Genomic DNA, 26,178 nt, shown 5'->3' on the forward strand with positions numbered 1-26,178 from the left:
CAAGGGGCTCAGTGAACAAAATGATTGTCATGCGTGACAGCCTGTGTTCTAGCTCCAGCATAGAACACCAGGCATCGTGGTACACACTGGAGACAGAAACAGGAGATCACATAACCTTGATGGCCCAGCCAAACCTACTCAGTGAACTCCAGATCCTAGTGAGAAACTGTTTCAAAAACCAAGGTGGGTAGCTCCTGAGAAACCATACCCAACGTTGACCCCTGACTTTCACAAAACATGTACACTCAAGTGCACACATATACATGCATGTACCGGTACGTGCACATGCACACAAAGTCAAGGCGACCCTAGAGACTGAATTATTTTTATATTATTCAAAGTAGAAACGTTCATAAAATAAAATATAATTAGCTCACTGTAAACTCAAGGTCAATTAATGTGAAGTTATTAAAATTCTAATTCACTGGTCAGTAGTTTTAATTATAATTATGTTTTAATAAATGAAAAAATAAGGCAGTGTCCCTCAGTCTTAGACCTAGGGGAGGGGAATAGGGTAAAAGCGGGAGGCAGGGAGGAACAGGAGGATACAAGTGATAGGATAACAATTGAGCTGTAATCTGAATAAATTAAATAAATAAATAAAATAGTATTTTAAAGTCCATCTATATCCCCATAAGATCAACCTTTATCTTGGCACTTTCTATAATAGAATCCTTTATGAAATAGCAAATAAATTATGCTAACTAGCTGCCACTGAAAAACGAAAAGAAATGAGAGCCCAGTTGTAGAATCTATGTAAATGGTATTTAGCATCCAGACAAAAGTCATAACTTCCAGACATGTAGTCATCTACACATTTCTAAATGTTTTGATATTTTATAAAAGCAGCCAACCATAGGATTATTTATAATAGCAACAACCATGGGATATCACAAACTGCTAAATACCAAATCTCAGCCCAATGTAATTAAAAACCCTAGGCCCAGTTCTAGGATGAACAAGCATCTAGATGGCCAGAAGTGAAAACCTCTTAGAAATTGCTGGGATTCAGACCTGGAACAAGCAGCTGAGGTGCCTATTTCACATACCAAAGTGGATATGGCCTCCAGATTCTCCCAATATCCCTCAGTCCCTACCTGTTACAGGGCATGGTTGGTACATCCTGCCCTCTACCCTTAACTTTCCAGCCCAGGGATTGGGCTGCTTCTTACCCAGAGGCTCTTTACTATATAATCCAGACATTTTAGTTCATTTTCTCTCCTCTCCCCCCACCCCCGCATCTGTATCCCTCTCGCTCTCCCTCTCTCCCTCCCTCGTGCATGGGCTTCCTCTCTCTGCATGCCCCCACCCCTGCTTTTCTGCTTTTCTGTCTCCCTCTGCATGGAGATTTTCCTGGCCTCGTTCTTTGGGATGGGGAAACCCGCCCAAGAGCTGACCCCTTTTATATACTTTAATTTGACTTGAATTGGCTCATTTTGGCAGTGAGGAATACCTATCAGAAATAATCTAGTCAAGCCCTACATTTCATGAAGTCAAGACAACTGACGCTCAGAGATGTAGAATGTCTGAGCTACAAGCACACAGATTATGGCTCCTATCACTAGATAATTGTGCTAACTCCTTCTTGCCAATATATGATTCCTTATTTACATACTCAGCACAATTATCTCTGTCTCTTCTTTTTTTTTAAAAGATTTATTTATTTATTATGTATACAGTGTTCCACCTGCATGTATGCCTACAATCCAGAAGAGGATACCAGATCTCATAAATGGTTGTGAGCCACCATGTGGTTGCTGGGAATTGAACTCTGGACTTTTGGAAGAGCAGCAGGTGCTCTTAACCTCTGAGCTATTTCTCCAGCCCCTCTGTCTCTTCTTAATGAAGGTATTGGGGTGATAGCTGGGAACCATTAAGAGTAAATGATGAATTTTGTGATTGGAATAACAATCTGTTTTTGTTTCTAGTGCTGCGAATTAAACCTAGGGTTTCACTCATGCTAAAAAAAAAAGTATCCTACTCAGCTACATCCTTAGCTGTGTTTTATTTTGTTGTTGTTGATATTGTTTTGACTTGGATTTTGTTTTCTTTTTTCCTTTTGAGATTGGACCTTGAGAACTTGTCTAAACTAGCTTTGAACTCACTTTATTTCCCAGGTAGGCTATAGTCACCTGAGTGGCTGAGCTTGCGTGCCAGAGCCACCAAGCTTAGCTGTATTCATGTTCTGAGTTCCAACCTGATTGTGGAGCTGTCTGGCTTTTAGCTTGCTCTATGAGGGCCCTCTTTTCCTCAGCTGAAGTCAATGACATCAATAGCCTTCTTAGAGTTGGGAAGTATGAACGAAATTGCTTTACCTATTTGTATCAATCACCCCAGTCCTTTGGGTTTTAAGCAAGCAAGGCTTTCTCCACAGGAGTACGACTGGCATTCTAGGGACAGTGATTCTGTGCAGTACATGGTTGCCTGTTTCACATGGCAAAGAAGGGCAACACCTTGGCATCCAGACCTCCCAGTAAGTACTAGTGCATGAATGAGGCAGTTTATAACATCAATTTTAATGCAAGAAAACCCTGATAAAATATCAAAATGGAAAGATGGGGAAAAACATCAACACTGCTAAGCCTTTTACCTCAGGTTAATTGTGGATCTCATAGCACGTTTACTGATGCTATCATTGTTTACAATGCTATTTTGCTAATCCTGACATTTTTTGGATTAATTTTTAAGTACATTATAACAAATATTATCGAGCGTGATTGCTAAATTTGGGGCCTCCCTCAAATGGAGAACCCAAGACAAGTACCTCTCCCACCTTGTCCCGGTCCAACCTTAAGCTTTGTGGCAAACCAGAACACCTCTACCACATTTTCAAATGCCTGTATAGGTTGAGAACTTCTGGAATAGGGCCTGCTTTTTCTCATGTAAGAAGTCTAGAGAAAGTCAGTCCAGGCCTGACATAGTATCTCTATGATACCAAAAAGGATGTAGGGTCCAATTATCTCTTCAGTACTCTGAGTATGGCTACCAGAGCTGAAGAATTATGTACTAATTAAGACAAGAAAAATCATACCAGCTGAGGCTGACTCTTTTCATTAGAAAAACAGTAACTGTCCCAGGGGCCCAGCCAAGAATCCTTAACAAATATATCATTAGTGGGAAGTCATATGTATCATTGACTGAAAATGTGTTGCATAGACAGCCATAGCTACAAGGAACCTAGGAGGTAAACAGCTTTAAATAATCATATTTCCAGCCTGAATAAAACTGATAGTCTACCTGTAAAAAAAATTAAGTGAAAATTAATGATGGGTGACTGGCAATACATGTTCACTGCAGGGAGCATGCAGGATAACACATATTGGCTCTTTTTAGCAACTGCAAATAGAACTTTATTGATAAGGTGATGTTCTGTCTAACTAGAGTATTTTGATGGACACTTTTAGAATCACAGATAGAAACTGTGATATTATCCTAGGCTGAACTAACAAAAGTGGGGCCTGAGACAGGGATTTACGCACAAGTGCTTTATCTTGAGAGAAATTCGTAAGGAAGGGACAAAAAAACATGAAAGGAAAATGGGCCTAGCAAGCTCCATTCACAGATGAGGATGAACACTGGCTGATGCACAAGGGAGCCTAAATCACTGCATAGGGTTGTCTCACCTTGAGAGGATGAATCAGAAGAGCCCCTTGGCTTTAATTAATCTTGGTGGCTCCTAGAGAAGGGCTGGGGTGTGTGACTGGGTGCTTCAACTTCCATCAGCCAAGCCTTCAGATAGGATTACAAGTGTAGGCTGCTTAGGAAAGCAGTCACGGCAGCTAGGGGATGGGAACATACTCCCTAATGTAGATCTGGGTGGACATCAATAACAGTTACTTACAGATACTATTTGAATATGGTCTCCCAAGAATTGCCTTTACTTTTACTTTGTATTACTTGAGAGTATAGCCTTGCATATATCTCTGGGATTAAGAGCTTTTGGAAAAGCTGGCAACAAGTTGAAAGGGTTTCATTTTAAGAAAATAAATGATTAACAGGTGTTGACTTGTTTTGCTGAGCCATTAATGGAGGAAGCACTTTATGATTTGCTATGGGTATTAACTAGGATCTGCTGGGTAGCTCACAATCTTGTCAGGACACATTAATATCTCATAGTCTTAGGGTCTCATTTAAAGCCCAATGAATATTTAACTGATGTTGACCAACAAAATAAGCAAAAGAATTATGTTGCATTTAGTCAGATCTGAAATAAGCAAGCTCTTCATTTTCCCAAGCCATCTGAAGCTAATATAATTCCACCTTCATGAAATATTCTGCATAATTTTATAAGTACTTACAGGGCTGCAAAATTGTCTTGAAAGGCATATATTAAATATTGAGAAAAATATGAAAGAACATGAATTTTCAAAGTTACATGCAAAAGGATGGTGCAGGCTCTATTACTCTTTCCACAGTCGATTAAAAGTATTGTCAACAACCTCTGTTTGACTTAAGTAAAAATATAATCTTTTCTTTGCCTTTGTAAATTAAATAATCTGTAAGATACAGAATTACATGAACCCATAAATAACTGCTCCAACTCAGCTAGAAATTGTTTTTGAGCTCTTAAGTCCAATACAAAACCAGCTATGGAAAAACAATTTTAAAGAAACATTGGCCCATGTTGAAAATCAAGCTGCTTTCCCAGGGAAGAAGCCTCCCTGTAGTCTGTTAGATCTCTCATAAGTATCAGAACTGGGCTTCAAATAATGTGTGCTTTAACTGATATACAATACAACAGACGACATGGGGATGTGTCACTTCTACCATATTTCAGGACATTTTGATTAGAATCAAAAAGTGTTGCCAACCAATCCATGTTAAAAACCTACTAAAAAATATAATCACTTGGTAAGTTGAACATATTGTGATTTGGATTCTTTATCTAGTCCTGAATTCTTTTCTTTTTAGCTTACAGGGAGGGCCTAAAATAATATAACAGGTTCTTTTTTGAGAACAAAGTATGAGCTGTGATTAGAATTGTTGTAAACATGGCCTAACCATATGCTACACTATAGAAAATAACCGCTTGCCCTGGGTTTCTTTCCTTTCATCCTTATCCCTGCTGTAGATACTAAAAGGCTGGGGGGTGTAATCAATGGCAGAGTGCTTGCCTAACGAGTTTGAGAGCCTAGGTTCAATTCTCATCATTAGAGTGAGGAAAGAGAAAAATACTAGAAAAGACACAAGATTGCATTCTCTCTTTTTACTATTAGTTGTATCTCTGTGTGTATTCTTTGCAAACATATACTTTAATAATTCATAAACCAGGCCCGCATGCTGCAGCCCGCACCGCTGCTGCCCTTGCCGCCATTGCGGCTGCCACCACCGGGCTCACTGGCTGCTGGCGCCCGGCTCCTGCCTGAGGAAAGGACAGCCAGCTCCGCCGCCCTGGGCCCGTGCTTCCCGTCAAGCCCCGCCACGAATTGTCACTACGAAGAGCTAGGAAGCGGGGTGGAGCTCAAGAAAGCCTTTTGGAAGCAGGCCCTGAGGTGGCACCCAGATAAAAATCTGGATAATGACATAATGAGTGAGTTCACACAGAAGCAAAAAGAGCTAAATGGTATATACTCACTTATATCGAGACACTAGTCCAAGTTGTACGTCCCCATGAAAAACTGTACCTACCAGGAAAGTGGGTCAGAGGGGAGGACATCCTATTGAGACTTTAGGTGTGAGAAGCCTGGGAGAATGAGGAAATAGAAGGATCCAGCGGGTCCTGGAAAACTACAGGCGAGTCTGGGCCCTGGGGTCCTCCGCAAACTATGGCAACAGCCAAGGAAAATATAAGCAGTAAACCTCGAACCCCTGCCCAGACTAGCTGATGGACAGGACATTCTCCACTGTTGAATGGACAAGGAGATCTGACTTTCACACAAACTCTGGTGCCCCATATTTGAACATGTCCCTTGGATGGAGATGCCTAGTGGCACTCAGAGGAAGGACAATAAGTCACCAAGGAGAGACTTGATACCCTATAAGCATATATAGGGGGAGGAGGTCCCCCTCAGACACAGACATAGAGGAGGGGAGTAGGGGGGAAGTAGGAGGAAGGGAGGAATGGGAAGATACAAGGGATGGGCTAACAACTGAGATGTAATATGAATAAATTAATTTTAAAAATACATTAAAAAATCTGGATAATGCCGCAGAAGCAGCTGAGTAGTTCAAGTTAATTTAAGCTGCATATGATGTGTTGAGTGACCCTCAGGAAAGAGCATGGTGTGATAATCACAGAGAGGCCTTACTTAAAGGAGGGCTTGATGGAGAATATCAGGATGACAGCTTAGATTTGCTTTGTTATTTCACTGTTACCTGTTACTCTGGTTATGGAGACAATGAAAAGGGTTTCTATGCAGTGTATCGTGATGTCTTTGAGCTGACTGCAAAAGAATAACTTGAATGTGTATCAGAAGGAGATGTTGAGGATTTACCAGCCTTCAGCGGCTCGCAGAGTGACTACAACGCAGTGGTGCACCCTTTCTACACTTACTGGCAGAGTTTCTGCACACAAAAAATATGATACACGGCAAGTCTCAAACCACTGGGAAAAACGGGTGATGGAAAAGGAAAACAGAAAGATTCGAGATAAAGCAAGAAAAGAGAAAAATGAGCTGGACGCCAGCTCATAGCCTTCATTCGTAAACGAGATAATAGAGTGCAGGCGCACTGCAGGCTTGTAGAGGAGCAGAATGCGGAGAAGGCCAGGAAGGCAGAGGAGATGAGGAGGCAGCAGACGTTGAAGCAAGCCAAAGTGGTGGAGCAGTACAGAGAGCAGAGCTGGATGACCGTGGCCGGTCTGAAGAAGGATCTCCAAGAGATGGAAGCACAGTACGAGAAGGAGTTTGGAGATGGGTCGGGTGAAGATGATGTGGAGGTAACAGGAGCCCAAAGATGGATTGAATGGTAAAGACAGCGAGGAGGCGGAAGAGGCTGAGGTTTATGATGACCTTTACTGCCCAGCTTGTGACAAATCCTTCAAGACAGAAAAGGCCATGAAGACTCATGAGAAGTCAAAGAAGCATCGGGAAATGGTTGCCTTGTTAAAGCAGCAGTTAGAGGAGGAAGAAAAACAGTTTTCAGGAGCTCAAATGGATGAAAACTCACTGAATGCCAATTCTGAGGAAGAAATGGAAGATATGCCAAAGCAAAAGCTGTCTAAAAAACAAAAGAAAAAGAAACAGAAATCAGCACAGAGTTATGATGACAATTTCAATGAAAACGGAACTGAAGAAGGAGGAAAGGTTGATCCAGAAGATACTAAGTTAAGTGAAGACAATGCCAAAGAACTAGAAAATAGGCCCCAAGAAAATGTCTGTATCTCAGAGACCACGGAAGTCTGTGAGGATCCAAAAAGTGAAGCTAAAAGTGTTCCTAAATCCAAAGGAAAGAAAACCAAAGATGTGAAAAAATCTGTCAAAACACCTGCTGAACCACAAACCATGAGTGACGGCCTCATCAGTTGTGCAACCTGCCATAGTGAGTTTCCATCCCAGAATAAACTGTTTGATCATCTAAAGGCTACTGGTCATGCAAGAGCAACTTCAGCTACGTCATCTTTAAACAGTGTAACAAGTAGTCGGAACAAGAAAGAGAAGCGTAGAAACAGATAGAAATCCTGCCAATTCCTTTTTTTTAAATGTCTCTAGATTCTGAAACCAAAAACTGAACTGAAATAATCTAGAGTTAAAATTTCAGTGATCTGGGATTTATTGCATTGTGGAAGATTATTTTTATCTTATAAAGACTTTTTTGTTTAATATATATTTTTAAACACTTCATTAGTGATTGAATTCTACTTTGCCATCTGAATTCACTTGAATATTTCATGACAGGTAAATATTTTAAATGTGTATCTGGATTTCCCATGTGAATAGAAATGTACAGGAAAAATTAAATTATTTTGACACATAAAAAATAATTCATAAACCAGGTGTAGTGGTACACCTATGTAATCTCATCACTCAGAAGACAGAGGTAGGAGGATCAGGAGTACAAGTCCAGTATTAGTTACATAAATGATAAATATATTTAGTATGCAACAAAGAAAGCATTTTCTTCAATTTCTATTTAATGCCATATTTAGAACATACAAAATTAGTTAAAGGCAAAAGTGACACAGTAACCTGACTCTTAAAATACTCCTTTCAGAGAAAGAGATGAGATAAATATTGACAAACATTAGTTGGGAAAGTATTTGGTACCCTACAACAAAAGCACCCTGTCAGAAGCAACAGAGCAAGGATATTTTACTTTCTTTAGGGTAGCTTTGCTGTTGAATTTGTCTTTTTCTCCCTCTAATGCTAGGCAGAAAGCAGCCATGGTTAAAGGATACAAAATTAAAGTTGGACAGAAAGAGTACATTCTGGATATGTATCACATTGCACAGTTGTAGTAGAAGTTTTGGTTTCTTTAAAAACTCAGTTATGTTGTATAAACATGTTTTTGTTTAAATCACAAGTGTGGGATATGGGGCTGCCTTAGTTTATCCACAGCTGTTAACTATAATTGCCTCCTGAGGCTTGGAGAGAGGCATGGTCTTTGCCAGCTGATAACAGCCTCATGAGACTCAGAAAGAAGCATGGTCTTTGTCAAGTACACATAGTTTACTTCTGAGGACTCTGAAAGGGTATAAATACCAGAGCCCAGAAAGAGAAGAGGGATGCTTTGAAGAAAACTTCGAGGAGACAATAGGACGATAGGAGGGAAGAAGGCTGTTGCTGTTGCTGTTTGCTGATTAGAAGGACTACTGGATATATTGATAACTGAGATTGGTATTGGCCCCAAAGAACCAAATGATCCTACCCAGCCAGAAGTAGTAAAGAGACTTATGCCCCCTTCTTCCCATTAGCCTTCTTTCTCTCCTACCTAGTGTTGTGGAGTAGGAAAAAAGGAAGAAGTGTAAGAAATCTAAAAATAGTTTTAAAAGTATGCTAATACACAGTGGCTATAGATAATAGTAATGTATTATATACTTACCAAGATAGTAGATCTTAAGCTTCTTAGCTGGCATGGTGGCTAACACCTCTGATGAAGCACTTTGGAGGAAGAAGCAGGCCACCCTGGCCTATATGGTATTCGAGATCAACCTAGTCTATATGATTAGTTTTAGGCCAGTCGGGACTACATAGTGATTCCTTGTCTTTAAAAACAAAGTAAAATGCCAGGTGCAGTGGTGCACACTTTAATCCCAGCACTCAGGAGGCAGAGGCAGGCATATCTCTGTGAGTTCGAGGCAGCCTGGTCTACAGAGCGAGTCCAGGACAGCCAAGGCTACACAGGAAAACCCTGTCTTAAAACAAACAAATAAAAAACTTCTTACCATGGAAAGCCTGAAGTAATAACATGTTAATTTGATTGGCTTAGCCATTCCATGTTGAGTTCCTATTTCAAAAACACATATTGTACATCCTAAATATATAGTCATCCCTTGGTATCTGCAGGGAATTGGTTCCAGAGATACATGAGGATGTTGTTGTCCATTACATAAATAATGTAATGTTTGCTTAAAGCCTCCGCACAGACTCTTATATTTAAACTCATCTCTGGATAACCTATGATACCTAGTGCAGTGCAATGCCAAAGGAGATTATTTAGAAAATGATACCAAACAAAAAGCCCATATTTTGGATTGTAAGTTGGTTGAATCCATATCTCTGGATCCTGCTGAAAAAGAAGGCCCACTGTACACATTTTTATTTGTTAACTTACAAAAAAAAATTGGGAGAAATAATATGCACGAAGGTAATATGTACAAAGGCCAAAAATGAAAATAACCTTAATATAAATATTAAAGATGCTGATTTTCTCTTAGCTACATGTAAAACTTGAAATTTGAATGTCTCCCCAATGTAATGTGACTTACCTGCTTATCAAAAGCCGCCCAGGATGGTGCATCAGATCCATCTCCTTTGGGATATACGCTGTGTTTGGGCTTTATCTTTTGCCCAGGTAGCAGCTCTCCACCTATTCCAGGCTTCTCCTCACTCACCAACATCATGACTTTGTTGCAAAATCCCCAATGTTGGGATTTATGGAACTTTTCCTTTCCCATCTGTGAGTACAACCAATAACAATAATAAATTAAAAAATGTCCAAAGCTACTATTTCTGACTCCTCTTACAGTAAAGACTTTTCTAACATAAGCACATTTCCCCTGTTTATTTTTCCCATCACAAAAGGCAAGTGAAGTGTCAAGTAACTGTAAGAAATCTCTATCCATAAAGGTGTGTCACATTCTAAATTCAGTTTATTTTAACTAATTTAAAACTTTGAAAAGCAGTAAGAATAAAGCTAATATTCTATGCTATTTATAATATTTCAGAATAATTATTGATGCAAGTAAACATTTAGAACACTGGTTTGTTAATTGTTTTGTTTTACTTATTTGCAAATAATGCAGAGCAGGAAAGCACTTAATTATTTCAGAGAAGAAAGCCACTGTTTTTCACAGAAGCCTAAGTACTACATTCATCAAAACAGAAAACAAAAATTTGTCCCCATCAACAATAATATAAAGGGAAATTCTTCATAGCTGACATTCTCCTAATTGTGAGACCTTGCCTCCCACTAGTGTGTGTGTGTGTGTGTGTGTGAGAGAGAGAGAGAGAGAGAGAGAGAGAGAGAGAGAGAGAGAGAGAGAGAGAGAGAGAGAGAGAGAGAGAAAGAAACAAAGAAACAAAGAAACAAAGAAAGAAATGTGGACAGAGAGAAGACACAAGTAATGCCAGGAGTGGACAAGGATGAAGGCCAGACAATCCACATATGTTGCTGCTGACAAAATCAAGGACAACCAGAGGAAACACAGACGTAGCAACTCCCACCAAGGTGAAAAGTATTTATGTTCCATGGCCTGGCAAAGCATCTGAGAGCCGCTGTAAACACAAGGGTCTGGATACCAAATGCCTTTCAGTGTTTAAAAGAATGATAAATGATAAACAATCTCAATGACTGCCAATTGCAGGAAAGGTACCTCAATTGTGTTTGCTTTATATTAAAATGTCTACAAAACATGTATTGATATAGTCAAGTGTCAAAATGTGTCATGCCTCTCCCCCGCTAATTGACATGTAGTAAAAGGGCTGGCTGTTGAGTGATCTTTCCTAGGGAGATGCATAGAAACCTATATTTTTCTAGAGAGGGCACTGATAGACCAAAAATATGAGTCCATCTAAATCCAACTTGATGAACTGACGAGTTTGTTGGGGTTATGTATGCTCAGTGAGTCCTGAGCAGCTTCACCTCCCAGAAGCACCACCCTGATATGAGTGAAGACTCATAGAAGCTGTATCAATGGAGTGGTGTCCTTTCCAATGGTTGCTAAACAGGCAGTAGTACTCTTAACACTTCCCAAGACAACATGAGGCTGGGGCAAGACTGCATGCAGCTGTAGGGAGTAGGAAGGCGTGGATTTTGGAGTCTCAGGTGAAGGATTCTTATTCCTGTTAAGAACAACTGTTAGTAGATCTGATCTTCTGAGGGTCTCTGCTGGCACTCACTATCTCTCTGATTTTGAGATGAAATTGGCAATATCATGAGCAGAGTGCAGAGTTCTAGAACACGGACATACAAAAAATAATAATCCCACATATGTGAACATTTTGAAATGCTAATATATATATATGTGTGTGTATATATACACATATATATAATTAACTATGGATTGTATATGCACAGAAATAATAAGCAGCAAAGTCACAATTATATAATGCCCATAACAATATGCAGTATAATCATATATAATACAAAATAAATGTCCATATGCAACATGACTTTATATAAACAATAAACATTTCAAGTACAATTAAAGCCCTACATGAATTCCTGTCCTTTGTCAGAGCAGTAGATAGGAGTCAAAAGAACTTCATTTCTCTTACGGTGCAGATAACTTGGAAGAACTTAAAAGGGCCCAGGCAGTCCTATAACGGGAGGCAAGGACCATGACAGCTGCCAAGGGCAGAAGACATCTCTGCTCTAAGGCTAGGGGAGGAAACCCATGGGCGATAAGGATTCAGATTGTTAACTACATATATGTAGCCTAGCCCTGTTCTTTAGAAAATCAATTGCCAACACCTCTGTTATACCTCCTCCATCACAACACATTCATACTCACATAACCAGGTTATGGTGAGTCTGTCCCGAATCACCAACCAAAGAGCCAGGTAGAAACTAGGTTTGTCAAAACAACAGGTTGAATAATAGATTTTCATAACCATGTTCCTCCTTTTGAAGTGATTAATTTCAAGTCACCACAAATACCTCAAACCAATACAATGGGGTCTTTGTTTTGTTTTGCTTTTTTTTTTTTTTTGTGGGGAACTTTTTGGTTGTGTTTTGGTTTTGTTCTGAGGCAACATCTGACCTAAGAAGGAATCAAATTAGTAATCCTTCTGTCTCAAATTCTTGGGTAGCTGGGATTGCAGGCAAGCAACACTCCAGCAAACGTTTAAGAATTCCTATACTATTTGTTTTGTGTCAGACATAGGAATCAGAATAAGCCTAGGACTTAGTTGCTTTCTTGAAGAAACTCAATCTTAACCGATAAAACAAGATTTAGACATAGAAAACAAATAGAAAGAAAGCAGTACAGTTGCCATTTTTGAGCCTATAAGCCAGACCATATATTAAGGTTTTATTATATACTACTGTCTTGCTTCACTGTATCAAAACTATTAGCTCAGTCTCATTTATATCATGTTCCCTGGAGGAAAACAATACATTAATGTACTGCAGGTAGCACAGTAACATGATGCCAGCACCAGAGTTTACTTTCATGTGGCATTCCACTCTGGTAAGCTTGTCTAGCCACAGCTGAATATTGCTGAGCTGAAATAGGATTGGGGTGCCATAGACAACAGGCTGCTGCTCCAAGGTTGAAGGATGGGATAAATCAGGAAAAGAGGAGACAAGAAATGGGACAATAGTCCCAGCAGGACAATGAGGCTCTGAGTGTGAGGACAAAAACAAAACAAAACAAAAAACCAAGTTAAAGTTTGACAGGAAGGTGCATTAGAGCAGAATATCTAATGAGGTCCATAATACGGAAAACAATATACTGGAATACCTTACTAGTCTCTTTCGCCAAGTTACAATTCAGAGAGATGGTATAGAATTAGCAAAGCAGACCAAATAGGACTGACTATCTGCAAGACAGGAAAAAAACAGGACAGTGTACTGTCCTGGAAACTATAAAGAAAGCATTCGAAAGAGGGTATGATTAATTAGGTTAAATGCCAATGATAAACCAAGTGAAGACGAGCCTTGAAATTTTACTCTGGATTTGTCCAACAAAGACACAATCATAACCTTAATGCTTTTGGCAGAGTCACGAGGACAGAAATACTCTCAGAGCCATATGTTTTTGTTTTGTTTTTATTGTTCTACATAAGATATTACAAATCAAAACTCTTGCGTTTCTAGTATTTATAATTTCCTTAAAATAACCAAAGCTCAAAAGAATGTAAGAAATAAATAAAAGATTGTCAAAACACCATCTCTTCTTGAAGTGTTTCTTGGCTGCTAGAAGCAGAATATTCTGTCCCTGCATTGATTTCCTACTAATATCATGAAGGTCACTCTCGCTTTAATCATTTTACATACTCACCTCCTGACTCTACTAGTATTACCCAGGCTAGACATAGTACCTAGTGGACAGATCATGAGGATTTTTTTGTTTTGTTTTGTTTTGTTTTTTATAACAAACAAGGCCCTTGAAAATAGCAGTGGTACCATGACAGGGCAAGACAATGCAAAGGTCCTTCATCTTGTATGCTTGCTTAGGCCATTTCAATTTTAACTAGAGTTTGATCTCCTTGATAAGGAATCCCATGAAAACTTAGCAAAATTCTGTTCTACAAACCAAAGGCCAGGATGTCCTGGCTAACTTAGCTTCTTTTAAACTGCCTGTTTGTGTGAAAGTCCCTCCAGGTGTTTATCTCAGCTTCTGTTAGTTTTTTTGTTTTGGTTTGGTTTGGTTTGTTTTTTGAGACAGAGTTTCACTGTGTAGCCTTGGCTGTCCTGGACTTACTTTGTAGACCAGACTGGCCTTGAACTCACAGCGATCCACCTGCCTCTGCCTCCCAAGTGCTGGGATTAAAGGCGTGCCCCACCATGCCTGGCACTCAGCTTCTGTTAAACTGCTTACTTTAAACTATTTAATTCTGTGAAGGTACTTACAGCTGACTTTTTTTTTTAAACTCCATGTTCTAATGTTCTAGATACTTGGGGTTATAACTAGGTCCTGGAACACTTGGGTGTGGTCCCAGCTGGCTGGAATAAAGACTTTCAGTTGACTATAAACTGTGTCGGACTGCTCATCTCTAGTGGGCTACCCTAAACAGTACAAAGGGAAACAAATAATTGCATAAGACTTATATGGGATCCATCCATTCAACAAATGAGCCACAGCTTCAAGTCCATAATTTCTAGATATCCATCTGTGTACTTAGCATATTATATTATAGTCATCTATTGATGTGCTTATGTTTGACACTAGACTTTTTAATTCCTAAAAATTAGGACAATAAGGTCTGGCACAGATTCAACAAAAATATGTTGAGTGAACAGAACATAAGTTGTGGATCATTTTCAGATGATTGGATATTGTCACCTTTTCTCTCTTTGTACACATTTAAAAGTATGTACATAGTTTAAAGTGTCTTAGACCATTATTAAATTGAATGTAAACATTTGGAATTCTAGGAAACTGAGAGCAGAACCCTGGTCTAAAGGCATAAACTTTGCAATATAAAGAACAGAAGAGAAAACAAGCACTAGATGCCATTCCCGTTCAAGTTTGGCCATGGATGCACTATATCATCCAAAAGCAGTTACTCTCCTGGAGAAGCCGTTGCCTTTGCTATCTTGAACAGTCATAGGGGAGGGGAATAAGGGGAAAAGAGGAGGGAGGGAAGAATGGGAGGATACAAGGGATGGGATAACCATTGAGATGTAACAAGAATAAATTAATAAAGGAAAAAAAATTAAAAAAAAAAGAAAGTGAGAACAGTAAAAGTTTCTCTGCAGGACCATTTTTAGGACAGAGAGAATAGCTGAGATTGTGGCTGCCTATTAGCATTGATTTTGTCTGAAAAAAATGAATGAGATCTCCAATTAAAAAATGGTAATAATAAAAGGCTAAGCCGGGTATGGTGGCGCTCATCTTTAATCCCAGCACTCAGGAGGCAGAGGCAGGTGGATCACTATGAGTTCAAGGCCATCCTGGTCTACAAATTGAGTCTAGGACAGCCAAGGCTACACAGGGGAAACCTTGTCTCAAAAACCAAAATAATAATAATAATAATAATAATAATAATAATAATAATAATAATAATAATAATATGCCTAGGCCTCAGCATCAAGCTTTACAGTCTTTTTTCTTCCTTCCTTCCTTCCTCCTTTCTTTCTTTCCTTCCTTCCTGATTATTATTATTATTATTTATTATTATTATTATTATTATTATTATTATTATTATTATTATTATTATTTGCTGTGCATGGAGGAAGAGTATGTATTGATTTAAATTAAAGGTTAGTGTCAGATGTCTTCCTCAATGGCCTTTCCAAGTTATTTTTAAATTTTAATTTATCTATGTATTGTTTGAGAATTTCATACATGTATACAATGCATTCTGATCACATCCACCCACCTCCAAGGAGAGACCTCTGAAGAAAATGGATTATCCTTTCCCCAGCAGCTACTAACTGTCAAAACCTCTCAAAGAGGGGTGTGGCCTTGTGCACCCTTTCTCCATCTATGTCTCCATGTTATTTTTTTAAATACAGAGACTCTAACTAAACCTAGAGCTCACCAATTAGCTAGACTGGCTGGTCAGCAAACCCCAGAGAGCCTCCTGTTTCCACCTCCTGAGCAGTGGAATTACAGGCATGCAGGGTTCTGGGGATTTGAACGAACGTCCTCACGTTCATGTCTCAAGCTGTCTCCTTAGCACCACTTCTCACATTCTTTGGTTCCTTGTTGCGGGAAAGGAAGAACTCACTGGAGCTGAATTGTCACTTTTGCTTTTGACCAATGCTTTTGACATTTTAACAAAAATGACTCCTATGATCTTGAAAGAAGGAAACAGGTCAAGTAATAGAATCTAGATTTGATTCCTTAAAAGTTGGGCAGATATGAGAAGACAGTTCTAATTAATCCTTCTATGCCATCCAGCTATAGAAATTCCGGGACTAAAGAGAATCAGCTAATACTTAGCATTTCAGGGACTAGATGTAGCTCAGTGATGGAGCACTTGACTGACAATCACTAGGTCCTGATTCAATGCCCAGGATCCACCAGTGCAGAAAAAAAAATTTTGTAATACATATTAACAATGCTTTTCTAGCTCTCTCTCCCTCCCTCCCCCTCCCTCCCCCTCCCTCCCTCCCTCCCTCTCTCTCTCTCTCTCTCTCTCTCTCTCTCCCCCTCTCTCTCCCTCCTTCCCTCCGTGTGTGTGTGCGTGTGTGTGTGTGTGTGTGTGTGTGTGTGTGTGTGTGTGTGTGTACACTGTTATGAGACACAGTACCCTTCATACCACCTCTAGTTCACATGTATGGAGGTCAGGCAACAATTTTGGGGAACTGGTTCTCTCTCTCTACTATGTGGATCCTGGGGATCAAATAACAGGCTTGGTGACAAACACTTCTGTCCACTAAGCCATCTTGCTGTTCCAACAACACTTATTTTTTAACTACTTTTCATTGTTTAAAGATAGGGTCTTCCTTAATATGTAGGCTGGTTTGCAACCTGGCCTTGTCCTCATAAGAACTGGGATTACAGGCATGAGACACTGCATAACAGGATCTAATTAATTTCTGATATAGAATTATCTAAAAATTATTAGTCTTAAGTATACCTGTGTCATTATATTCTGGACTAGTTTGCTTCTGTTCCAAGAAGACTGGATTTTTTTTTTACCCATGCCTTAATATCATATTTATTTTAGGAATTTGTTTTCTTTTTCCTCTTATATTGTTATGGAGAAGTCATTCAGCAAATATTGTGACTTACCCAAGGAAAACAGCAAAATTGTCAAATGTTAGAACTAAAGATAACAGTGGAAGCTATCAGTGTTACTGATTGATTATTAAACCCAAATCACTGCAGACATAAGCCCGAACATGAAAATAAAAAAAGCTATCAAAAAAACTCTCAGCATTCTTAAGCCTATTTTCCTCTCCTTGCAAAGCTAACTTAGAAAAATGTGCATGGGAGTCCTAGCTTTCGACTCAATCTAGCAATAAAACTGTTTTATGTAGCTAATAATGTATTTCAATCAGGAAAGTGGAAAATAAATTTTAAGTCACAATCTAGAGAGATATGTAGTATCCTCTCCAGCTTTATTATTTTTTCTCTAAATAATTCATTTAAGAGAGTAGCCAATAAAGAGAATAATTCCAAGGCCTTCTCCTAAAGTCACTTAAAATTAAAGGTTTACTATAGTTGATTGGTGCCTTCTCCTCTAAATTCCTTCTCCTGTGACAATCTCCATGTAAAAATTTCCCCCAAATGTGAACAATGCACTTGTTTCCTTAGCCTTGCTCTCACAAGTTTGTTTTGAGACTCTAGAGTGGGCCTTTGCTCTCTGGAGCCAAGGACCTTATATATGCTAGCTACATCCCCAGCCATTATTTTAACAGAATAAAATTATATTACGTGATCTGAACAATGATTTTCTTTATACTTTGGAAAAAACAAGGAATACAGGGGAAAAAATCTTAACAAAGGTAAAGTAGGAATGATCATTGACCATGACATTAAACCTTGCTAAGTAGCAACAGCAATAAAAATAACATGGCATTGGGAAATAGGAATGTATAGGTCAATAGAGAAAAAAAAGTGCCCAGAAGACCTACACACATAAGCTCAACTGAATTTTTACAAAGATGCAAATGCCATTCAGGCCTCTTTACCAATGGTTCTGCATAACTGAGCATCTATAGGCCAAAGTAATTAACCAGGACCTAAACCTCATACAAAAATTAAACTAAGTGAATCATAAATTAAAAATGTAAAACTATTAGGAAAAAATGAGACATTTTTAGGCTATAGGGCTGAGCAGAGAGTTCTTAGGCCTGGTCAGTGAGATGGCTCGGAAGCTTTCTACCAAGATAGATGACCTGAATTTGATCCCCAGGACCCACATGGTGAAAGGAGAGAAACGATTCCCACAGAGCTGAGCTGTCTTTTGGCCTCCATGCATGCCCATACAAGTAGATGTATGTGCACACGCACACACAATGAATAGATTATATGTTCAAAGTCTTAAAAGGCACAATCCATAAAAAGAAAGGGTAATGTGTTTATGCCATTAAAATGACAAAACTGGGGGCTGGGGGTGCAGTTCAGTGATAAAACATTTGCCTAGTGTATATAAGGTCTTAGATTCCTTCGATAGCACCACAAAAATAAACAATTAATTCAAAGTAAAAGTCGGGACTTTTGCCCTTCAAAACACAATGTTAAAGGAGTTTGAAAAGACAATTGGTAGATTGAGAGAAGATATGTGCAAACTGCCTCATACCCAGAGAATTAGCATCTAAAGTGTATAAAGAATTCTCAAAACTCAACAGTTTAAAAAAAAATCTAATTAGAGAGAAGCAAACCTCAAGATGCCATTTTACCAAGGTAGAGCTTTAAATGGCTAATAAGACCTGAAACCATGTTCAACTCATTGTCCACAGAGCAATGCCAATTAAACCCAGACTGAGATATCCCCCCTGCGTGCCCTAGTTTACATTCTATTGCTGTGATAAAATGTTCTGACCAAATGCAACTTGGGTGGAATCAGGCTCTGTTGAGATGCCCTCCCCTCCCTGTATTTTCAATTGCTAATTCTGTGTTGGCAGAGAGCTAAGTGCTGGCAGGAGTTTGGTTCTGTCATTTCTATGGCCCCCGTCTCTGGTTTTCTACTTGCAAATGTTTGTCCTTTCCCACCTGCCAAAGGGCAACCCATAAGAGATGGAGCAGGCACTGTCCTGCTGCTGATTGGTTCAGATTGGAATGTGGCTTTTTGTGTAATAAAGAAATGATGCCTCAGAGCTCGGGCAGGAAGTAGGGGGTTGGGACTTCTGGGCAGGCAGAGCCATGGCAGACTCAAAGAGATGTAGAAAACAGAAGGGAGATGATGGTAAGGTAGCCAGAAAGCAGGCAGTGAGAACCACATGGGGAGACAGAGGGGTGGAGAAGTCAGGATAAGTTTAAATAACTAGCCAAGAGATTTACTCAACTGCCTCAGCAAAAGGCCAAGAGCTTTAAACTATATAGAAGTCCCCGTGTCTTAATTAAACCCCAACCAAGTTTCACAAAAGCACCCTCAATAGGGCTTATTTGGCTTACATGTCCCAATCACAGGCCATCATAAAGGGGAGACAGGGTAGGAGCTCAAGGCAGGAACCTGTAGTCAGGAACTAAAACAGAGAGCATGGAGGAATGTTGCTTACTAGCTTGCAGCCCACGACTTGCTCAGCTTTTTCTCTTTTGTTTTTAATACAACCCAGGCTCACCTTCCCAGGGATAGCACTGCCTACAGTGGGCTGGGCCCTCTCCACATCAATCATTAATCAAGAAAATACCTCATAAAATTGCCTATGTGTCAATCTGATGACCACATGTTCTCAATTGAAGGTCCCTCTTCCGAGATGGCTGGAGATAGTGTAAAGTTGACAAAAACAACAACAATAACAACACCATCAGTAACACTATATCTATGGGACAGCTAAAGTAAATGACAACACTAAACGTTAACCTGGGTATTGGGGAAGTAAGATCACATATACATCAGCACTGCATATCAGCACTGGCCATGCAAAATGGTATCTGATGTCAAAAATGGTTTGGCAGCATTATTATAAAACGAATTGTTATCATATGACCCAAGAATTGTACTTTTGGTTCTTTATACCAGGGAAATGAGAACGTTCATTGACAGGCTGGTGGGATAGCTCAGTGGGTAAAGGCATTTGCCACCAAACCTGAGGACCTGAGTTGAATCCCCATGACTAACGTGATGGAAGGAGAGAGTCAGATCCTGAAAGCTGTCCCTTAACAACCCATGTACTGTGCCATGCATGCACCCACACACGCATACATATTCACTAAATATATATAGATTTGTAACTTCTTTACACAAACCACTGTGCATAAACATTCATAGAAGCTTTATTCCCAGTAGCCAAAAGCTAAAACTACCTCAGGTATCCTTTAACAGGCAAATGATTAGAAAAATTACAGTACATACACGGAATACTACTCAGCAGCAAACTCAATTTAAAAAAAAAATCTTAGTAAACCTCCAGGGAATTAGGCCAAGTTGAAAAAACCTAGAGTCAGATTAGCAGATGGTATCAATGTCAGTATGCTGGCTGGGATATAATACCATCATTTGTGGGATGTTGTTATTGTAGGAATTGCAAAAAGGCACCTACACCTTCTATGTATTATTTTTATATGGCTCTACCAGAAAACCTACAAATAAACATTTCAATCCCATACAAAAAGGAAAGAGGACCGGCTGGAGGGATGGCTCAGAGGTTAAGAGTGCCAGCTGCTCTTGCAGATGACCCAGGTTGAATTGCAGACATCCCCTCCTTTGGATTACCAGTCATAGCATTAGAAAAGTAGCAAAGAATCCGGCCTTCACTTGGTCAGGCCAGCCACTTCGTGATAGCAGCACTGCCAGGTCAAAACTGAGTGTGTAAGAGCCTAGGTAAGGAAGGAGTAAAAATCCCTTCCCCTCTCACTCGGCCCTGATTTGGGCAATCTTCCTATCCTTAAGAATATGCACCTGTCTTTTCTGTAGCTGTAGTGCACAGTACACACCCCAGGAGATAGAAAAGGAAATCCTTTGAATTTGTGCTAGGGAGCTCTGGAATCCCACTGTGGGAACCCCATCCCCACTGAGAAGTATGCATAAAAAGTGTCTGCTGCTTCTAGAAAATGTGAAATAAGACACCAAGAAGGAAATGAATGTGCCTCACCGCGCCACAGACACTTTGCTTTGAGTTACAACTTGCATAAGAACATCCTGATGCTGCCCTGGCCACTTTGTCTAAGGCAAGCCTCCCAAGAGCCATTGTCCTGGTTGGTTTTTTGTCAGTTTGACAGAAGCTAGGATCATCTGGGAAGAGGAACCTTAATTAAGAAAATGACTCTTTTCAGATTGCCCGTGGCCAAGTCTGTAGGTCATTTTGTTGATAAATGATTAATGGAAAAGAGGGCAGCTCACTGGGGTGGGGTGGGGGGTGGAGCCACCCCTGGGACAGGTGGTCCTGCTTGGTATAAGAAAGCAGGCTGAGTAAGCCATGGTGTCAGGTCCCTGTCCCAACTTTCTTTTTGTGAAGAACTGTAGGCTGCAAGGTAAAATAAACCTTTTCATCTCAGGTTGCTTGTGATCATGCTGCTTACCACAGCAACAAAGAAGCAACTAAGACAGCCATATAACTTATTTATCGAACAACATAGGCGAATGACTTTCCTTCCTCCTGTCTATTCACTATTACCCAAATAAGAATTATTTTGTTCCCCTAGCAGCAGTGGAAGATAATAGTGAGATACTCTGGATATGATCTTCTCAAATTCTGTTTGTCCATGTCTAATGTTTGTTTGTTTGTTTGTTTGTTTTGGACCTTGATACAGCAGAGGGTGGGCACTGTGGTGGGAATGCATGTAAGACAGTGGAAAGGCTGGACTTCTTTTAAGAAACAATCCCCCTTAAAGGAGCTCATTTATTTCTTCCCTGAGGCAGTGCCTAACCGACTCCTATCAAGCTTCCTCTCTCCTCTCCTCCCTCTCCTCTCCTCTCCTCTCCTCTCCCCTCTCCTCCCCTCCCCACCGCTCTCCACAAGGTTTTTCGGTGTAGCCTTGGCCATCCTGGACTTGCTTTGTAGACCAGGCTGGCCTCGAACTCACAGCGACCCACGTGCCTCTGCCTCCCAGAAGGGATTACAGGCATGTGCCACCATGCCTGACTCTTATGTGGAGCCCCAGACATGGTGACTCCATCTTGTTGCTAGACTTCATCTTAGGCTTGTCCTTTAGGCCTGTCCTCAAGGTCACCCCAGTTACTGTAAAACACACACACACACACACACACACACACACACACACACACACACACACACACACACACAAACTGTTCCAGGAAAAGAACTACCCTAGGCCTGAGCTAATCAGGGGACAGCAGGAAAGCACCTAAAGTCCCCAGAGGTTAAGCATGTCATGGCCAGGCTTGACCAATCCCCTAGCACCAATCCAGCTTTGCTAAATGTCAACCAATCCTATAACTGCCAAACTGGAAACTCCCATTCTTTGTCATAGCCATGATAAAAAAAACAAAAACAAAAACAAAAACAAAAACAAAAAAACCCTGCCTATTAGTGGTTCGGGACTCTCCTATTGATCTGCTGCTTATGTGAGGTTCAAGAGCCCTCAGGCTTGAGTTTAAATAAAGACCCCCTTGCTTTTGCATGTGGCTTCAGACTCCTGGTGGTCTTTGGGTATAACACTTAACCATGGTCACTGAAGGTAGAGAGGGGCAATGGGCAATTAGCTATTCAGGACCTACTCTGTATAAGGAAAGCACTATAGTAGCTGAAAGAGGAATGGATCACAATTTCTGCATCATCAGCTGAAAACTGCCACATCATCACAAGGTGAACAAAGCCAATTTAAGCAGAGTCTTAGACCAGAAGCCCAAGTCGGAGGGTGCCAGGATGCCAGCTCCAAATTCTTGCTCCCAAGATACAAAGGGAGTAGTAAAAAGGCAAGAAAGGATTTAGATCAAGATGGCTATCTGAGGAATGTCTAGTGTCCTTTCTGTTGCTGTCATATAACAACCTAGGGGTGCAGAGAAGTCACTTAAGGGAGGAAAGGAGTTTATTTGGCTTATAATTGTAGGTTACAGTCTGTCACTGTGCAAAAATACAGAGGTAAAAACTTGAGACAGCTGGTAGTTGGGGCACAGAAGTCCTTGCACTCACAGAGAAGTACTAAAAGAACCAGTAATGTTAACCACAGAGGTGTCTTCTCCATTGTGAAGATAAAATCAAATACCTGCATTCCATCCAGAAAGCTGAGAGTGGAGGTTGTTAAAGACCTGGTGACCTTTGCTATAGAAGCAGACCTCATCCAAATTCCCCAGAATGATTATAGCAGACTCTTCTCTCCCTAGACATTACCTTTCCTTCTGGGAAATGTCACATACACTTTATGACCTGCTGGCATCTATGCTATGGGTCAGAGACCACACTAGGTTCTAGGCCTAGCCTAGGGTCACATGTACTTTGTTAAAAGGGCCCTATGTAGTCACACATTAAGCTTTATTGTGCTCCTGGAATTGGACTGATTAGACTGACTGTTGCCTGGAAAACTTTCCCCCAAAAGTGTACTGTGTTTTAAATATGCTGAAAGTGAATCACCTGGCATTAGACTCCCCAAAGTCTGATCCAGGTGGACAAAGTGAATGTACCGAGTTTTCTTTCTTATCCATGGGGTTCACTTCCCAGACTGGATACCTGAAGGGACTCCCCTCAGCTGGTCACATCAAATCTATGGCCAAGAGCACAGAAATGAATGTACCTAATGCCAGCGCATGCGAGATGGCAGTGCTATGAACTATAGTACAAGATGCAATGTGATCAGCTACATGTTTGAAATGGAAATCAAAATGTAGGCAAAGGGGCTCTCACATCTGGAGTCCAAATTAACATTTAGGAATACCAGCAGAATATTATGTAATTTTCAAAGTAGGAGGAAGAACTTCAAGAGATGGCCAAGATCAGGCATAGGCGCACACATTCCAGTGCTATGTACACTGAGGCAAGAGGATCAGAAGTTCTAGGCTAGCCTGGGACACAGAGATCCTGTCTCAAAACAAACAATAACAACAACAAGAAAGGTGGCTTAGTCCAAAATGCTAACACTTCAATAGCTACTGGGAGCAAAGTGACACAATTCTTTAAATCAAAACTATTCTGTAAGAGGCTAGAGAGATAGCTCAATTGGGTAAAGAGATTCCCATGCAAGCATCAGGACTTGAGTTCAAATGTGAGGTGTCCATATACAAGGCCAGGTACAGCAGGGTGTGCCTGCAATTCCTTTGCTGGGAAGGCAGAGACAAGAGGATCTCTGGGCCTTGCTGGCCAGCCACGATAGCCTAAGGGGTGAACTTCCAGTTCAATGAGAAACTCTCTCTCACTGTCTCAAAAAATAAGCATGAGAGTTTTTGAGGAAGATATCCAGATACACACACACACACACACACACACACACACACACACACACACACACACAATGTGTGGGACCCTGCTGTAAGATTGAAGTCTGGCATTTCCAGATAGCCTCTGAGCTTGGTACAAAAAAAGACAGACTTCCTTTCTCAGCATGGGTCCCCTCTTCAACTGATCTGGGAAACCCTGGCTCCACTAAGGAATGTCACATAGCCCCGGGAAGATTACAGGCCTGACTCTTTTCTGATAAGAAACCTGCTCAGCAAGCACCTGGGGATTCCCAGAAACACCCACTCAATGCTAATGTGGTACCTTGGCGTCTTGGCTTTAAACCAATCATCTTTAACTGTACCTGGAGATTCTCTCACACCCATAGGATAATTAAGTGCTGCTTTCCCCTCTTATGATAGGGCTGTTTTGTTACATTTAGATTAAGTATCCCTGGCACACCTAGCCCAAGCTAATCAAACACATTCACCCTCGAAACCCCTCCCACTGCCCAAGGTTTACAATGTCCCCGATTTACAAAATAAAGGCTTCCTTGTTCTCCCATTCCATTCCTCTGCTGGTCAGGAAGTGATAGTAGAGCTGCCTTGACAGCCACTGAAGTCTGTTCCACCACTGGGAGGTCCGTGCTGAGCACCAGTGAAGCACCCACTGAACCTGTGTCTTACCAGACCTGCGTTCTGGCCGGTTTCTGGTGTCTGCCCACATCCTCTGCAATGTTTAGCATGGCATCTTAACAAAGGGCTATAACATTTTTGGTATCATCACAGGCTTTTGGAACTACTGAGTTCCCACTGCCACCTGATACCAGCAATCTCATTCTAAAAGCGCTAACTGTAACACCTAGTGGAAAACTCATTTAGTCTAACCACTTCCCCAATTTAATTGAATAATCCAATTCAATTATTGTCTTAGTTGTAGAGTTATAAGGATTCTTTATATATTCCCATTCTAAATCTCTTATCAGATATATGGCTTGCAAATGCTTCCCCACACTATGTGCTGATTTCTGATAGCCTCTTTTGAAGCGTAACTTTGGTGATATATTATAGCATTATTTGTAATAGCAAAAAGATTGGAAATAATAAATAGGCTGAATAAACTATTGTTAAGTGCACACAATAGGGTAGCTCTATAGCTGTGAAAAGCAAATAGGCCTAGCTCTATATTCTATTAAGGGACATTTAAGATATGCCATTAAAATAAAAAATTGTAAAGAGATTTAAGAGAGCAAGCATAGTAGGTTAATATTTATTTAATAAAGAAAAAAGGTAATTACTTTTAAGAAATTGTTGTTTTAAAACAGACTGAGCTGGGTGTGGTGGTACATACCTTTAATCCCAGCACTTGGGAGGTAGAGGCAAGTGGATCTCTGCGAGTTTGAAGCCAACCTGGTCTACAGAGAGAGTCCAGGACAGCCAAGGCTACACAGGGAAACCCTGTCTCAAAAATAAAAAAAAAAAAATTAAAAATAAAAATAAAAACAGACTGATGGGAGAAAGACCCAAAAAGAAAAAAAGAAAGAAGCAAAAAGGGAGGATAAGAGATGGGGAAAGAGAAATAAATCATTTTTTATAAATTTATTTATTCACTTTACAACTTGGTCAACCCCCCTCCCTCTTCTCCCAGTCCCACCCTCACAGCCCCCTCCCCCATGCCCCTTTCCCCTTCTCCTCAGAGAAGAGGACCTCTGTTCCTCCCACCCCCCACCCTCCGCCATGGGTACCGACCAACCCTAGTACATCAACTCACAGTAGGACTAAGTGCATCCTCTACCACCAAAGCTAGACAAGGCAGCCCAGCTAGGGGAAAGGAATCCAAAGGCAGGCAACAGAGCCCTTGTCCCATTGTTAGGAGAAGCTCCTGATGATCAAGCTGCACATCTGCTACATATGTGTAGGGAGGTCTAGGTCCAGCTGGTGCATGCTCTTTGGCTGGTGGTTCAGT

At 40.5% G+C, this 26,178-nt stretch overlaps 1 protein-coding gene and 1 pseudogene across 3 annotated transcripts in view; one reads left to right on the forward strand and one right to left on the reverse strand.

The window, feature by feature from the left end:
- Positions 1-26,178, reverse strand: part of EFHC2 (EF-hand domain containing 2) — a 269,672-nt gene that overhangs the window by 127,552 nt on the left and 115,942 nt on the right. For both annotated transcript variants that reach the window (XM_084788869.1, XM_084788870.1), the window contains one exon: positions 9,866-10,054. In XM_084788869.1, the coding sequence (XP_084644995.1) occupies positions 9,866-10,054 (189 nt within the window). The remainder of the gene's footprint in view (positions 1-9,865; positions 10,055-26,178) is intronic.
- Positions 5,278-7,762, forward strand: LOC311602049 (dnaJ homolog subfamily C member 21-like; annotated as a pseudogene). The gene is made up of 2 exons: positions 5,278-5,530; positions 6,183-7,762. The product of its transcript is annotated as a dnaJ homolog subfamily C member 21-like (transcript).

Source organism: Acomys minous (assembly GCF_964271855.1).
Source record: "Acomys minous genome assembly, chromosome: 7".
NCBI lineage: Eukaryota > Metazoa > Chordata > Mammalia > Rodentia > Muridae > Acomys > Acomys minous.